Source organism: Neofelis nebulosa, chromosome 7, assembly GCF_028018385.1.
Source record: "Neofelis nebulosa isolate mNeoNeb1 chromosome 7, mNeoNeb1.pri, whole genome shotgun sequence".
NCBI lineage: Eukaryota > Metazoa > Chordata > Mammalia > Carnivora > Felidae > Neofelis > Neofelis nebulosa.
In genome coordinates, this window is record NC_080788.1 from 88,943,900 (window position 1) to 88,960,867 (window position 16,968).

The 16,968-nt window shown below is 36.5% G+C and overlaps 1 protein-coding gene across 4 annotated transcripts in view; it reads right to left on the reverse strand.

Moving 5' to 3' along the window:
- Positions 1–16,968, reverse strand: part of SEC23A (SEC23 homolog A, COPII coat complex component) — a 70,983-nt gene that overhangs the window by 29,193 nt on the left and 24,822 nt on the right. For all 4 annotated transcript variants that reach the window (XM_058738888.1, XM_058738887.1, XM_058738886.1 and 1 more), the window contains 5 exons: positions 13,863–13,986; positions 10,824–10,904; positions 9,623–9,712; positions 8,080–8,186; positions 1,168–1,321 (listed from right to left, as the gene is read on the reverse strand). In XM_058738888.1, the coding sequence (XP_058594871.1) occupies positions 1,168–1,321; positions 8,080–8,186; positions 9,623–9,712; positions 10,824–10,904; positions 13,863–13,986 (556 nt within the window). The remainder of the gene's footprint in view (positions 1–1,167; positions 1,322–8,079; positions 8,187–9,622; positions 9,713–10,823; positions 10,905–13,862; positions 13,987–16,968) is intronic.

Here is a 16,968-nt window from a genome sequence, read left to right on the forward strand (position 1 = left end):
TCTGCCCCTCCCCTGCTCATGCTTTGTCTCTCTCTATCTCTCAATAATAAATGTTAAAAAAAAAAAAAAAAAGAAATCTGATAGCTTAGCAGAGAGAGTTCTCAACAGGGTGTTTGACTAAAATAATAGGCCAGAGTTTGCTGAGTAAAAACGGGGTATTAAGAACAGAACTTAATTGGGGTGCCTAGGTGGCTCAGGCAGTTAAGCATCTGACTGTTGATCTCAGCTCAGGTCATGCTCTCATGGTTCATGGGATCAAGGCTCACATTAGGCTTTGTGCTGACAGCACAGAGCCTGCTTGGGATTCTCTCACCCTCTCTCTCTGCGCTTTCCCTGCTTGCTCTCTATCCCTCTCTGTCTCAAAAAAAAAAAAAAAAAAGAATACAACTTAATTGGGGCACCTGGATGGTTCAGTCAGTTGCACGTCCACCTTCAGTCATAATCTCATGGTCTGTGAGCTCAAGCCCTATGTTGGGCTCGCTGCTGTCAGCACAGAGCCCGCTACAGATCCTGTGTACCCCTCTCTGTCTGCCCCTCCCCTGCTTATGCTTTCTCTCTCAAAATTAAATATTTTTTTTAAAAAACTTAAAAAAAAACTGGAACTTAATTAAGCATTCTAGGTCATACTGTAAATAATGGGTTCCTGCCGTGTCAAAAACCCAAATATACCATCATTATCAATAACTTTACTAACACATACTTTAGTAACAAAGATCCAGATAATCAAAACTTACCCATATTTTTGTATGTTAAAGTGTATAATTTTTATATCCCAATTAACTTCTCTTAAATAAACACAGAAAACTAAAACCATAGCAATGAAGAAAAAATATGCAAATAAGCACTAAAAAACAGTCACAATAATTTAGGATCAAATTTGGAACAAATGTGATACCAGCACCCCCCACCAAAAAAAAAAAAAAAAGAAAAAGAATAGGTTACATAATTGTCACTCTTTCATTTTAAAGAAAAAGGTATTTTAGCTCAGTTGGAGACATAAAGGTACTTACTATTCATTCAAGCTGCCTTTCTCAGCAAGTTGAATAGGTATCCCTCATACAGTCTTGCAGTTAAAGTGTTAAGTATGTTGAAAGAGATTATCAGCAATAAATACTTGTGACAAACAAAAACATACAGATTGAATAAAGCACCATGTTTCCATCTTACCAGTCGAATGAGCTGTCTGTCTAGCCATCTAAGTACATCTGGTCCTTCCTCTGTTTCCGCCCTGTATATTGCCAGCCGGGCCATAAGAATGGCAGCTGCCTCCTGGTCAAAAGATGCAGCAATGTTTTGGATTTGAGTTTGAGCATCCGCCCAGCTAAAGCCAAGAAGAAAGCATAGAAATGCGCTGCATTATTATATTCACAATATCATAGTTGACTATGACACAGATTTAAATTAAAATGATGCAGAAAATTACTCCAATATTTCAAAATTCCAACATCATCTGGAAAATTAACATTTTAAAAATCACTAACAGCAGTTTCAGTATAGCATTATTTTTCAGAAAAATATATCCAAACCTAATAAAGTCCTCTAAAGTAATTATTTTATTTATGTTTTTATTTTATTTTTGAGAGAGAGAAACAGAGTGTGAGTGGAGGAGAGGTAGAAGGAGAGGGAGACAGAATCTGAAGTAGGCTCCAGGCTCTGAGCTGTCAGTGCAGAGCCCGACATGGGGCTCGAACTCACAGACTGCGAGATCATGACCTGAGCCGAAGGGATGCCCAATTGACGTAGTCACCCAAGCACCCCAAGTCCTCTAAAGTAATTATAAAGACAAATCTCCAAACACACTCCTTAAGACATTAAGATTTTTACAGCTAAGAAAATAGCACAGGTATGTGTGTGAATGTGCACATGTGCACATAGATACACAAGTCTCTATATCAGACTTTAAACTGTATTTCTTCAAGGGCATCTGGGTGGCTCAATAAGTTAAGCCTCCAACTTTGGCTTGGGTCATGATCTCCTGGTTTGTGGGTTTAAGGCCTGCATTGGGCTCTGCACTGGCAGTACAGAGACCATTTGGGATTCTCTCTCTCTCTCCCTCTCTCTCTGCCCCTCTCCCACTTGCTTTCTCTATCTTATTAAAAAAAAAAAAAAAAAAAAAGAGGGGGAGCCTGAGTGGCTCAGTTGACTGAGCGCCCAACTTTGGCTCAGGTCATGATCTCATGGTTTGTGAGTTCGAGCCCCACATCGAGCTCTGTGCTGACAGCTCGGAGCCTGGAGCCTGCTTCAGATTCTATCTCCTTCTCTCTCTGCCCCTCCCCACTTGTGCTCTGTCTCTCAAAAATAAATAAATGTAAAAACATTTAAAAATAAAAAAATAAAATAAAATAAATTTTAAAAAAGGAAAAAAAAAGAAAATTTCTTCAATTTTTTTAAAGGCAAAAACATGGAAATATAACAAAAATAAGTAACTCATTTACTAAACTGTAAACTAAAAATTATCAAAAATTATTTTCTCATTGGTATTTAATTCAATTAATGGAAAAAATGATACAATTATAGTTTCTATGTATTATTTTCCCTCCATGCTAAATGTTAGTAAAAATTTTAGTCTAAGGGATTAATTTGCTATTACAAATAAAATAGCAGTAATCTATTAAATTCACATGTTCTATAAATCCAATCCAGTCAAACTAATCCTGGGGAGACCCAGCAACAGTTTTTGTCTAATGTTTCACAGAGTTTTGTAATACTTCAGCTGATTCTAATTCCAAAGTACCTCACTTTAAGCAAGTCTAGAAAAATTTAAAGATTTTTGAAAAGCTAGACCACTTTTGCATGACTCAAAGATGCAAGAAGTCATCCCCCCAAGATTTAGGCAGTAACATATTCAAAATTCTTCCTTCTTTATTTTTAATTTTTTTCAAGTAGACAAATAATTTTTTAATATTTTCCAGATGACTGGTAACTGTTAAGTATCTCAGTCTAGAGAAATAGCAAGAGGCAAAAAAGAATGAGAATCAGTAAAAGAATAAGAACCAGCAATTTTGAAATTATTTTTTAAAGTAATTTAAACTTGGTGGTTATACTAATGGTTTACATTATTTTTTAAATTTTAATTTAAAAAACTTTAATTTTAATTAAAAAATTAATTTAAAAATTTTTTAATTTAAAAAACTTAATTTAAATTTTAATTTAAAAAATTTTTTAATTTTAATTTAAAAAATTTTTAAATTTTAATTTAAAGAACTAAAACCAAAATTATCTAAATCAGCATTTTCCCAACTAAGATGACCATGATATTCTCTTGCTGCAATCTGAAACATAAAGGTGACATTTTAACTACATTGACAAGTAAGCGCATGCAAATTCACGAATTAAATCTTATTTAGCTATAATTTAAAAATTATGCTCTTAAAATAAAGTTTAAAGAGTTTGTTCACATTGTAAAATCTATCTTATTTCCAATATCCCCTCCTCACTGTAATTCTTACAAGTAGTTTTAAACCAAACTTTCCAGGTCAAAGTTGTTTTCTATATGAAAAATAGGGTAACTTTTGACTGTATCTCAGGAACCTGAGTTCTTTACTTTCACATGGCTCACTTAAACAATTACACTCGCCTAGGCCCCTAAAATCATATTACTAATAAATAAAGAAAAAATAAGTGCTGATTATTGAAAATAGGATAAGTTAATTTGAAAAGATGGGTGTTTGGGTGAGACGTAATGACATAAATAGCACCAAAACATACATGATATATAGGTCTACAATGGCCTTATAAATTCTGTGCAAACTGAAAATACATAGGGGCACCTGGATGGCTCAGTGGTTAAGTGTACGACTCTTGGTTTCAGCTCAGGTCATGATCTCGCAGTTTCATGGGTTCAGGCCCTACACCGGGCTCTGTGCTACCAGCGCAGAGTCTGCTTGGGATTCTCTCTCTCCCTCTCTCTGACCTCCCCCACTCATGCTGTCTCTGTCTCTTCTCAAAATTAATAATAAAATAAAAACTTAAAAATATATAAACCCATGAAATTTCTCCAAGAAACTCCCTTTCTCTCAAAAGACTACCTATTCTTGTTTGTTTCACATTTTTTTTTTTTTTTAATTCCAGTTAACATATAGTGTCATATTAGTTTCAGGAGTAGGATTTAGTGATTCATCACTTACATATAACACCCAGTGCTTATCTCAACAAGTGCCTGCTTTAATGCCTGTCACCCGCTTAGCCCATCCCCCACCCATCTCCCTTCCACCAACCCTCAGTTTGTTCTCTATAGTTAAGAGTCTGTTTTATGATTTGTCTTTCTTTTTCCCCCCACTATGTTCATCTGTTTTGTTCCTTAAATTCACATGAGTGAAATCATATGGTATTTGTCTTTCTCGGATTTATTTCACTTAGCATAATACATTCTAACTCCATCCATGTTGTTGCAAATGGAAAGATTTCATTCTTTTTGATGGCTAATATTCCACTGTATGTATACACACCACATCTGTATCCATTTGTCAGTCAATAGACATTTAGGTTCTTTCCATAATTTGACTATTGTAGATACTGCTGCTATAAACATCGGGGTGCATGTGTTCCTTCGCATCAGTATTTTTGTATCCTCATGGTAAATACCTCATAGAGCAATTTCTTAACTGTAGGGTAGTTCTATTTTTAACTTTTTGAGGAACCTCCATACTGTTTTCCACAGGGTCTGCATCAGTTTGCATTTCCACAAACAGTGTAAGAGGGTTCCCCTTTCTCCACATCCTCACCAACATCTGTTGTTTCCTGTGTTAATTTTAGCCATCTGACAGGTGTAAAGTGATATCTCATTATAGTTTTGATTTGTATTTCCTGATAATGAATGATGTTGAGCATCTTTTCATGTCTCTATTGGCCATCAGCATGTCTTCTTTGGAAAAATCTATTCATATCTTTTGCCTTTTTTTTTTTTTTTTCCAGAAAGAGAGCGAGAGCACGAGTGGAGGAGAGAGGCAGAGAAGGAGAAAGAATCTTAAGCAGCTCTACACTCAGTGTGGATCAGTCGTGGATCCCATGACCCTAGGATCATGACCTGAGCCAAAATCAAGAGTCAGAGATGTTCAACCAACTGAGCCACCCAGGAACTCCTCTGCCCACCCCACCCCCCTTTTTAAGTTTATTTATTTTGAGAGAGAGAAATGAAAGAGATAAAGTGTGAGCAGGAGGAGGGGCACAAAGGACAGAGAGAATCCCTATCAGGCCCCATGCTGCCAGCACACAGCCTGACACAGGGCTTGAACCCAAGAACCATGAGATCATGACCTGAGCGGAAACCAGGAGTTGGACACTCAACCGATTGAGCCACCCAGGCTCCTGCCTGGGTCCCCTGCCCATTTCTTCGCTGGGTTATCTAACTTTTTAAAACTTTTCATTTTAAAAATATTTTATACATAAAAGCTATGAGTAGAATAAATTCCTATATATCTATCATCTAGATTTATCAATTGATAGCATTTTAACATATTTGCCCCATCATTCTCTCTTCCTTTATACATAAACATACTTTTTCATTTGCCAAACTTTTTGAGATAAAGTTAGAGATATTATGACCCTCTCCTGTGAATACTTCAGTATATATCTCTTAAGAACAAGAGTATCTTATAGTCTTATATAGCCTTAATTATCAATTCATGAAATTACACATGGATTTAATATTATCATCCTATACATAAACCATATTGAAATGTCTCCAATTGTCTCAATGGCATCCTCTATAGCAAATATTTTCCTGACACAGGATTTTATCCAGAATCACATATTGGCTTTAGTTGTAACATCTCTTTAGTCTCCTTTAATCTGGACTGGTTACTAATGCTTTCCTTGCCTTCCAAGACATTTTTGACAATTCTAAGCCAGTAACTTTGTAAAATATCCCTCAACTTGGTATGTCCAGTTGTTTCCTTAAGTAAATGTTCTGAATGTCCAATTTAAGTTGCACGTGTGTGTGCATGTGGGTGTGTGTGTCTGTGTGTGTGTGTTGAGGGGGCATAAATAAATTGACATGTTTGCCAAGAATCAAACTTCCAAGTTCCTGATATGAAGTATTAACAAATCTAAGTGAATGCTTAGTCAGCTGGGATATTTAGCTCAAATGAATAATATATTCCCCTGACACTGATGCAGGATTTTAAGTCAAAGCAAGATAACAGAGGAGGACAATAAATAAATCTACGTATAATCCTGTGATAAGTAACAGACCATACAACCAATACTCAGTTCAAACATAAAGCTAATGTCCATCACTCACCAAAACAATCTCATGATTTTCAGGAATGAAGCTAGAGTATAAATACAGTTCAATAAAATGAGAGCTTCAGATGTCTCTGTGTTCATTTTCTAGCCCATGCTTAAATCAGGTTAAGTTTATACTGATCAACACTTTCCCTACCCAGACAATCAAGTTCAAGACAAACAGAAATAGACCAAAAACTGGTTTGCTTCTAGACACACCTCATCTAAGAATCCTTTCCTAATTTTATTCCAAAATGATCTTCCCTTTGTTTTACATGTCACAAATATATACAGAGGGGTTATCAAAGGAGCTGAGAAATAATTTATTTGTTAGAAAACAGAGGGGCTATAGGTTCAGTTCAACATGTTCTCTGTGCAAATGCTGTGCAAGAACATGTCACCAAATATATGTCTTATTCAGAGAATACATCATATAGATAGGAACAAGAAAAGGCATCTGTCATGCCTAATCACTTCCTTTTGGAAACTGTTAACTACATTAATAAATGTAGGACATGGCTTTGTTACACAAAATACTACCCTGTAATATTAACTGTTAAGAGACTTCACCTTTTGTGGTCTCAACCAGTGCTACTCAAAGTGTGGTATACAAACCTAGTATCAGTTCACCATGTGGTAAGAACAGAAACTGAGACATATGTTTACTAATTTTTAAGCAATTTAACAAAATAATTTTTTGTCTAATAAGTCTAATAATAAAAATAGGGACCTGCATTGTGAATTTTTTAAATTTCATTTTCTAGTAATGCATTTTTAGTGTATTTACAAGTATCAGTCTCCAAAAAATTGGAAGGAAAAAAACACTGTCCCCTCACTACAGAGAGGTTGAGGACTGGACTCTTCCATATCATATAGCAGACCAAGTATGTTCAAGTCCTTTGCATTCCATATCCTGCCCCAAAATTACCTATGCCACAAAGGAGACACTGAATGAAGATTTGGTAAATGAATTAAATGACATTATAATAAGAGCTGAAAAAACATACAATGATAGGGGCGCCTGGGTGGCGCAGTCGGTTAAGCGTCCGACTTCAGCCAGGTCACGATCTCGCGGTCCGTGAGTTCGAGCCCCGCGTCAGGCTCTGGGCTGATGGCTCAGAGCCTGGAGCCTGTTTCCGATTCTGTGTCTCCCTCTCTCTCTGCCCCTCCCCCGTTCATGCTCTGTCTCTCTCTGTCCCAAAAATAAATAAAAAACGTTGAAAGAAAAAAAAATTTAAAAAAAAAACATACAATGATAATAGTAGCTAAGAACTTTATCATCAACTGAAAAGTAATGTTATTAATTATTGTGTTATATGAGGTATGTATATACATATTATTATTGCCTATAATAGGATAATGTTTATTAGCATTTCTCCTCCTCTCAGAGAAATATGGTAAATAAAGGAAATTTTTTTTTAATGTTTATTTATTTTGGAAAGAGAGACAGAGACAGAGACAGAGTGTAGCAGGCGAGGGGTAGAGAGAGAGGGAGACACAGAATCCAAAGCAGGCTCCAGGCTCCAAGCTGTCAGCACAGAGCCCGACGCAGGGCTCTAACCCACAAACTGTGAGATCATGACCTGAGCCAAAGTCAGATGCTTAACCACCCAGGTGCCCCAATAAAGGAATTATTTTGAAGAATATGTCTTAGGAGTAGTTTTTTAAATTGCTTTACAGATCCTAACAATGAATATTCTGGCAAATAAGCTAAATTAGAAAGAAATAAAATGCTATTAGTCATAAATATTCATTTTATAATTATGGATGTCACTCAAAACAGAAACCCAGTTTGGAAGCATGACCCAGGATAGTTTTGATACGTAAATTAAATCTCTAAAAAATACAACTTACTTCCTAGCAATGGTGGTCACTCGGATGCGTCTCTGTCCACTTGAATGCTGATACTGAGTCACAAACTGGATGGCACCACGCCCTCCTTGAGGAATTGGAGCATTATGCTATGTAAAAATAAGAGTAAAAACTAAGCAAAATCTATTACAGTCTTATCATATAGTTACCCTAGATTAATGAAATTCATCCTAAAATCGACTAGAGGGATGCCTGTTTCCAGTGCATACCAAACAGCTATGATTTGCCACATAAGAGAAATGGACCTGGGAAAGGGGGAAAATGATGAAGGATAGAGACATGACTCCAGCTATGATATCAATTGCAAGTAATATGTAATTCAGAGGGACATGAAACAAAATGAAGGGAGAAGTATAAAGAAATGATGAGATACAGAAAGGCACAAGTAAGGCAATTTTGCCTAATAGTAATTGGATAAAGAGAAATTGAAGCAAGTTCTCCTCCCCTCGCTACGAAAAATGAAAACACAACTTTTAGGAAAATAATCACCTGATGAAGAGGTGACCAACAGAAAACTATTAATGAGAAAAGTCCAACAGTAGTATATAATAATGGTCCTCAGAAAGAAATAGCAAGTGGTCAATAAGAGAAACTTTCTTCATGACCTTTGACAATTAGCATTCTTGCTTTTTTGATTTTTTTTTTTTTTTTTTTTTTTTTTTTTGGTAAGAACAACTCTTTTTCACATATTTTGATGCTTAAAGAAAAAAAATGCCTGTACATGTCTTAGGAAGGCTATTTATACTTTGTGGTTCATTTTATGCCTAAAAACTATTAATATGTAAGTCAGTAATTTGTACATTATATCGTTAATATGATAACTTCTTCCTGCAGCAGAAAAAAAAAAATCTTTTCAAGTACTGGAATCTTTACCTTCCAATCCTTTTTTATGAATTTTGACATATTAAAATTTCTTGTAGAGATTTCATGTATCGTTATATACCTTGTGACAATCAGGAGGACCTAGATGCCTAATTATAAAAATGCATAGCTAGAACAGAATTTAAGATTTATTTAGCCTTCGGGGCGCCTGGGTGGCGCAGTCGGTTAAGCGTCCGACTTCAGCCAGGTCACGATCTCGCGGTCCGTGAGTTCGAGCCCCACGTCAGGCTCTGGGCTGATGGCTCGGAGCCTGGAGCCTGTTTCCGATTCTGTGTCTCCCTCTCTCTCTGCCCCTCCCCCGTTCATGCTCTGTCTCTCTCTGTCCCAAAAATAAATAAAAAAATGTTGAAAAAAAAAAAAAATTTTAAGATTTATTTAGCCTTCAATTTTATATTAAAACAACAACAACAACAACAAGAAAACTGAGACTAAAAGTTGGGTTGTCCAATGCTGGGAATTTGCAGGTTTCCCTAACATCTCTTTCTATTATAGTTTATCCTCTCACCAAAGAGTTTAGTCTTGAAAAACAGATAATGACAAACAAAAATTCCAAAACAGAATAAGCTCTAGGTCATAATTACTATTAGAAAAAATATGAAATATTTATGGCCTAAATTGAGTACTTCAAGATAAAAAGTCATACCTGATTGACAACCTCAAAATATATGGCTAAGGTTGTAGTGGGACTGAGTCCACATATCTTCCATTGACAAGTGCCACCTGTTCCTATCTCCTGTAAAAAAACAACAAAAACATAGTATGTTTGAAAGCTAGAGAACACAATTTTTTAAGATTTTATTTTTAAGTGATCTCTATACCCAAGGTGGGGCTCAAACTCACAACCACAAGATCAAGATTCACATGCTCCACCGACTGAGCCAGCCAGGTGCTCCCAATTTATTACTATAATATATATTAAGGTAAAAGGGGGAGAAAAAACTCCAGTAAGAAAAACTAAATTTCAGGTGTCTAACTAATTTAATGAATGTTAAAAGTCTAAGATTTTTAAAGTCATATAAACTTATCATGAAATAAAATCAAGTAATTTTTACACAATAAAATTATAAAACAATTGAAATTCTTTCTAAATATTGATACAAGTTCTTAATATTGTAGACAGTATAAACTATTTAATGAAGTAATTACAACTATCTTTCTATCCAACTATTTCATTGGTATAAAGAGATACTGACTTAACACATAACATATGCATATATAGAATACAGGTTCTCTAGATCAGAATTCCATAAATCAAACACTCTGATTCCCAAAAAAACTTCTTAGATAAGAGTTTTTACCATGCAAACTGCTTAAAATTAATTTTTAAACTCTGACATTTTACAGATGATTACTCACCTTATTTGCTCCATCATCCTCTCTACAGGTACATAATTCTACCATTTTAAAGTGTACTATACATCCACTAGATGGGTAACAAAAAAGAAAGGAATTGAAACTAAAATCTGGCTAATTTGGTTACTTTGTTGGAAATTCTACTAACAAAAAAAAATTCAGATTTGACTTTCAGAAGTCTCCAAATTTCCAAATCACAGTTGTTGGGTTTTTTAGGCACACTGGGGGAAGGAATAACTTAGGCATAAAAAAACAAAAGACTGGTGACAGCACGAAGGTTTTAATTTAGGGGTAGATGGTAAAAAGGGTATGCATAAAGAGCAACCACAAACAGATATATACTAATGGAAACGGAACCACATTCTACTGAAAAACTTAGCCCACACAATAATTTTGAAAGGATTACTATAGGCTGTCATTCCAAGTCTATTGTTGGTCTGTCCTTCGAATTAACTAGATTTTCTTTTTCGAGTAAATTAAAGGTGACTTACATTTTCAGACACACAAGGTCCTTTAGAATTGAGAGACACACAGGGTCCAATAGCTCCTGAAATCTTTATTTCCCTTGAGGTCTGCAAAATAAGCATACAGTGAACACTTTAGTGTCCTCAAAGATAAGTTCAAATATACATTCAACTATAAGTACATAAGAATAAAGACATCTGGGGCGGCTGGGATCAAGCCCCATGTCAGGATCCACACTAAGTATGGAGCCTACTTAAGATTCTCAGTATCTCTCTCTCTCTCTCTCTCTCCCTCCCTCCCTCCCTCCCTCTGCCCCTCTCCCCATGCTCACACTCTATCTGGCTCTTTAAAAAAAAAAAAAAAAAAAAAAAGAATAAAGACACCCTTCCACATTTATAACCCAGAGGTTAATGAAAACAAACTAATGTTAAAAATAATAGGGGCACCAGGGTGGCTCAGTCGGTTGAGCGTCCGACTTCGGCTCAGGTCGTGATCTCGCAGTCTGTGAGTTCAAGCTCCACGTCAGGTTCTGTGCTGACAGCTCAGAGCCTGGAGCCTGTTTCAGATTCTGTGTCTCCCTCTCTCTGACCCTCCCCCGTTCATGCTCTGTCTCTCTCTGTCTCAAAAATAAAGGTTAAAAACAAAAATTAAAAAAAAATAATAATAATGAATCAGGGGTGCCTTGGTGGCTCAGTTGGTCAAGTGCATGACTCTTGATTTTGGCTCAGGTCATGATCTCATGGTTTGTGGGATCAAGCCCCACATCAGGCTCTGCACTGATGGTGCAGAGCCTGCTTAGGTTTCTCTCTCTCTCTCTCTCTCTCTCTCTCTCTCTGCCCCTCCTCTGCTCATGTGCATGTACATACACTCGCGCGCTCTCTCTCTCTCTCAAAATAAATAAATACACTTAAAACAATAACAATAATGAAATCAGTGGACACTTCGAGGTTTATAACTCCCAAATTTACAATCTAGCCCTGACCTAACTTCAATACTCTATTTCCAGCTGCCCATAGGAGGTCTCCATTTGGTAATCTCACCCTCAATTCAAAATAATACCGTACCCAAAATTCATACATCCTAATTCTAAACTTTAAACACTATCTTCTGTTTTTCCTCCCGTAGAAAATTTGTCACCAAGATTGGTTTCTTTCCAATCTCTGACACCAAAATTTAAGCCATTGTTAGTTTCCATCTAAGAAAATTAGAAAACCTAATTCACTTTTCCTACTCGAGATTCTTCTTCCTGACAAACTGAATACCATTGTCAGACAAATTTTACCTGAAACACTATTCTTTATTAACTTACAATGGCTTCTTCTGGCTACACATGCATCACCAAAATACAACTGACCACATAATTAAAACTATTTCCCTTACACTGCAATACAAACCATCCACTCTCACTGGGAAGTTTCCCCAAATATACCACGCTGATTCTCACTTCTTTACCTTTCCTCACATGGGATCCTAACTAAAATGTGTTTTCTTCAACAAACTTAAATTCTGCCATCTTTCAAAACCACTGTAATTCACTATAAAACCATTTATCACCAAGAATAAATTGTGTCCTGCATACATTCATTTTTCTTCCCTAAACCTTTATAGGACTTTTATAATCTACTGTTATTTCATTCTATCACAAATGTTAATTTTATCTATCAAAACTAAGTTTCTTTTTTTTTTAATTTTTTTTAAACGTTTATTTCTTTTTGAGACAGAGAGAGAGCATGAACAGGGGAGGAGCAGAGAGAGGGGGAGACACAGAATCTGAAACAAGCTCCAGGCTCTGAGCAGTCAGCACAGAGCCCGACGTGGGGCTCGAACTCACGGACCGCGAGATCATGACCTGAGCCGAAGTCGGATGCTTAACCGACCGAGCCACCCAGGTGCCCCAGTTTCTTTTTTTTTAAAGTAGGCTTCCCACCCAATGTGGGGCTTGAACTCACAACCCTGAGATCAAGAGTTACATGCTCCACTGACAGCTAGCCAGGTTCCACAAGACTTAAGTTTCTTCTTAAGAAGCACTGTGCCTTATATATCCCTTGAGATCCTCATAATTTCCCTGCCTAATGCTATACACATAGCAAGCATTCAATAAAATAAAAAGATTACGAAGAAATATTTAATGGAAGTTCAAAGTCAATGATTTTGTAATACGCTTTTATAACACTAAACTTTTGGGTTTTTTAAATCAAAATTTGAAGTGAACAGTATCAGGGAACCTGGGTGGCTCAGTTGGTTGAGCACCTGACTCTTGACTTGGGGTCAGGTCATGATTCCACGGTTGTGGGATCGAGCCCTGCATCAGGCTCTGTACTGGGCATGAAACCTGCTTAGGAATCTCTGTCTCTGCCCCTCCTCTGCCCACATGTACACACATGCGCACGCACTCTCTTTCTCTAAAAAAAAAAAAAAAAAAAAAAAGTAAATAATATCAACAACCTACTAATCAAAAAACAATTACTGATTATCCAAATGGAATAGATTTCTCTTCAGTTACTGATTCTCAAAATAAAAAAAATCTAGCACTCACAGAAGCAAATACAGCACTAAAAAAGAAAAAACACACTTAAAAAGTTAAATCCTATATAAAGAAAAAGCAGTTAAAGGAAATTTTACCTATATAGTATCTCCTTTTCCAATAATTATTTGTAAATGCTCAAGTAAAATTTCATGTACATTTAATGATGATACATTTTTCTGGTAAACAAAATCTCTACTTTTAAAGTCTATATTGAATTTGATTAATGATATTTAAAATTTTTTTTTTTTTAATGTTTTTTTATTTATTTTCGGGACAGACAGAGACAGAGCATGAACGGGGGAGGGGCAGAGAGAGAGGGAGACACAGAATCGGAAACAGGCTCCAGGCTCCAAGCCATCAGCCCAGAGCCCGACGCGGGGCTCGAACTCACGGACCGCGAGATCGTGACCTGGCTGAAGTCGGACGCTCAACCGACTGCGCCACCCAGGCGCCCCAGATTAATGATATTTAAATATTATGGTCAAGACTACAAATTTCTTTTGATAACATACCACACATGTCAAGTTTTGATGCTTACCTTTATTTCTAATGTACCACCAAAGCCCATTTTAAACTGTCCATGCATATCTTTGGTAAAAACTCTTTGAAAAGTCTGCTTGAATAAGGAAGTGTTGAAAGAGTCACCCATTACCATGTATCCTCTGCACAGAAAGAACAAAAAATAATATATGTGACACAAGTACTGGGCCTATGTGTTAAAACCAGAAAAGTAAATTACCTCTTAATACTACCAACAAATTTTAAAGATACTTTCTAAATGTACTCTACTACCATTAATTTTAAAAACTCAAATATATGAGAATATCTTCACCCTACAAATAATCTCAATCCTGAGAGCATCTGAGTGCCCCTAACACTTGCATTTGTTCTCAGTAATTTATTAACATTATTTTTTTTTTTTAATTTTTTTTTTTCAACATTTTTTTTTTATTTATTTTTGGGACAGAGAGAGACAGAGCATGAACGGGGGAGGGGCAGAGAGAGAGGGAGACACAGAATCGGAAACAGGCTCCAGGCTCCGAGCCATCAGCCCAGAGCCTGACGCGGGGCTCGAACTCACGGACCGCGAGATCGTGACCTGGCTGAAGTCGGACGCTTAACCGACTGCGCCACCCAGGCGCCCCAACATTATTTTTTATAAATAGATAACACATCCACATGCTACAAAAATTCAAAAGATACAAAATGGTACATGGTAGCAAATGTGTCTCTTCCATCCCAGCCACCCAGTTCTCCAGCACACATTCTCATTCTTGAAAACAAATACATACCTGTATATGTATATATATGCATATACTGTCTGTGTGTATCAATCACATCAGACATAACAGGATCATGAAACTTAGCGAAGAAGAATAGGAGGATGCTATGGAACGATTTTCACTTTAAGCACTATGTACATGTACTGTACAATTTTTTTCAGTAAGCATGTACCTGTTCTCATTTTTTTAAGTTTTAAAAAACATTAACTATCAAATAAAAACAGTTCTGAGGTACCATTTTTTCTCTAATAGATCAGCAAAAATCACAGTCTGATGACATATTCTGTTGGTGAGGTTGTAGAAACAGTTACCCTCATACACTGCTAGTGGGAATGCAAAATGATGCAACCTCAACACAGGGGAATTTGCCAATATCTAACAAAATTACACTTGTGGTTTCTCTTTAATCTAGCCAACCCACTATTAGGAATCTATCCCAAAAATATTCTGGCAACAAAAACAAAAAGCAAATATATGCACAAGTGTATTCAGTATTACTAGTTATAAAAGATTGGAAACAATCCGGAGGACCATCTATTAGAGACTAGTTGGGTAAAATATGGTACATCCACACAATGAGGTAATATACTGCTATAGACTACTATCTAGAATATAAGTGAAAATGCAAAGTGGATAAGGATATGTAGAATTTTCTCCTGTTCTACAAAAAGGGGATAGATACACCCATAAACTCCTATGCATACAAACATTTACATACATTTGCTCATATTTTTAAAATATTTTAAGTAGCTTTCAAACAATACAATAAAAATTTAAATAGGCAAAAGAATAAAACTGATATGGCATAATTAATTAATGGTAATTTTATTTTTGATACTGGATTTATGTCATCTCTGATGTTATTATATATTATATATCTTTTTAAATGTTGTTTTCTCTATATTTGTCACTGGTATACAAAAATATAGTTGAATTTTGTACAATGACCTTGATCTAGAAGTCTTGACAACTTAACATATTAATTCCAACAGTTAGTAAATAGTTTCTTTTAGATTTTCTACTTTTATAAACATCATCTAGGGGCGCCTGGGTGGCGCAGTCGGTTAAGCGTCCGACTTCAGCCAGGTCACGATCTCGCGGTCCGTGAGTTCGAGCCCCGCGTCAGGCTCTGGGCTGATGGCTCGGAGCCTGGAGCCTGTTTCCGATTCTGTGTCTCCCTCTCTCTCTGCCCCTCCCCCGTTCATGCTCTGTCTCTCCCTGTCCCAAAAATAAATAAAAAATGTTGAAAAAAAAAATTAAAAAAAAACAAAAAAAAAACATCATCTATGATGATCTATGTTATCACTATACCTAGTGATATGCATCCTACATTAAAGACAACTTATACCACCCTACTTATCTTTTCCTTTTCACAACAAACCTCCACGAAATAACTGTCTATAACCTCACTACTCGGTGTGGCCCTTCGTCCAGCAACATTATTATCAGCAAGGATCTTGTTTGAAAAGGAGAATTTCAAGTCCCATCCTATGCACAGCCGTGATTGTTAACTTTATCTGTTAACTTTAACTGTTAAAGTTATCTGTTATCTGTTTATATCTGTTAAAGTTATCTGTTAACTTTAACAAGATAACCAGATGATCTGCACATATGAAAGCTTGCGAACTTGTAATCTCTACCAACTGTTTCCAATCCTCTCTTTCTGTTCTTTTTTTTTTAATGTTTATTTATTATTGAGAGACAGAGAGAGACAGAGCATGAACATGGGAGGGGCAGAGAGAGGGGGAGACACAGAATCTGAAGCAGGCTCCAGGCTCCGAGCTGTCAGCACAGAGCCAGACGCAGGGCTTGAACTCACAAACCACGAGATCAGGACCTGAGCCAAAGCGGATGCCTAACTGAGCCACCCAGGCACCCCTCTGTTCTTTTTCTAGTTCACTATAAGTCAACTTGCACTGCTCTTAGATTGCTAAATCTTACAATCTCATCCATTTTTACTGCTATTAAAAAAAACACCAGTGGGGTGCCTGGGTGGATCAGCTGGGTAAGCATCCAACTCTTGATTTCTACTCAGGTCACAGTCTCACGATTCATGGGATCAAGCCCCATGTTTGACTCTGCACGGACAGAGCAGAGCCGGCTAGAGATTCTCTCCCTCTCTCTCTGCCCCTCCCCTGCTCATACTGTATCTCTCTCAAAATAAATAAACATTAAAAAACACACACACACACACACACACCATATTCTGACAACTCCCACATTTATGTCTCCAGCCCAGATCTATCTTCTGTATTCTATGTTATAATATCAAACTGCCTACTCAACATCTCATGGATATCAACTGGCATCTTAAACCGAACATGTTCAGAACTAAACTCCTAATCTTCTCTCCAAATACTC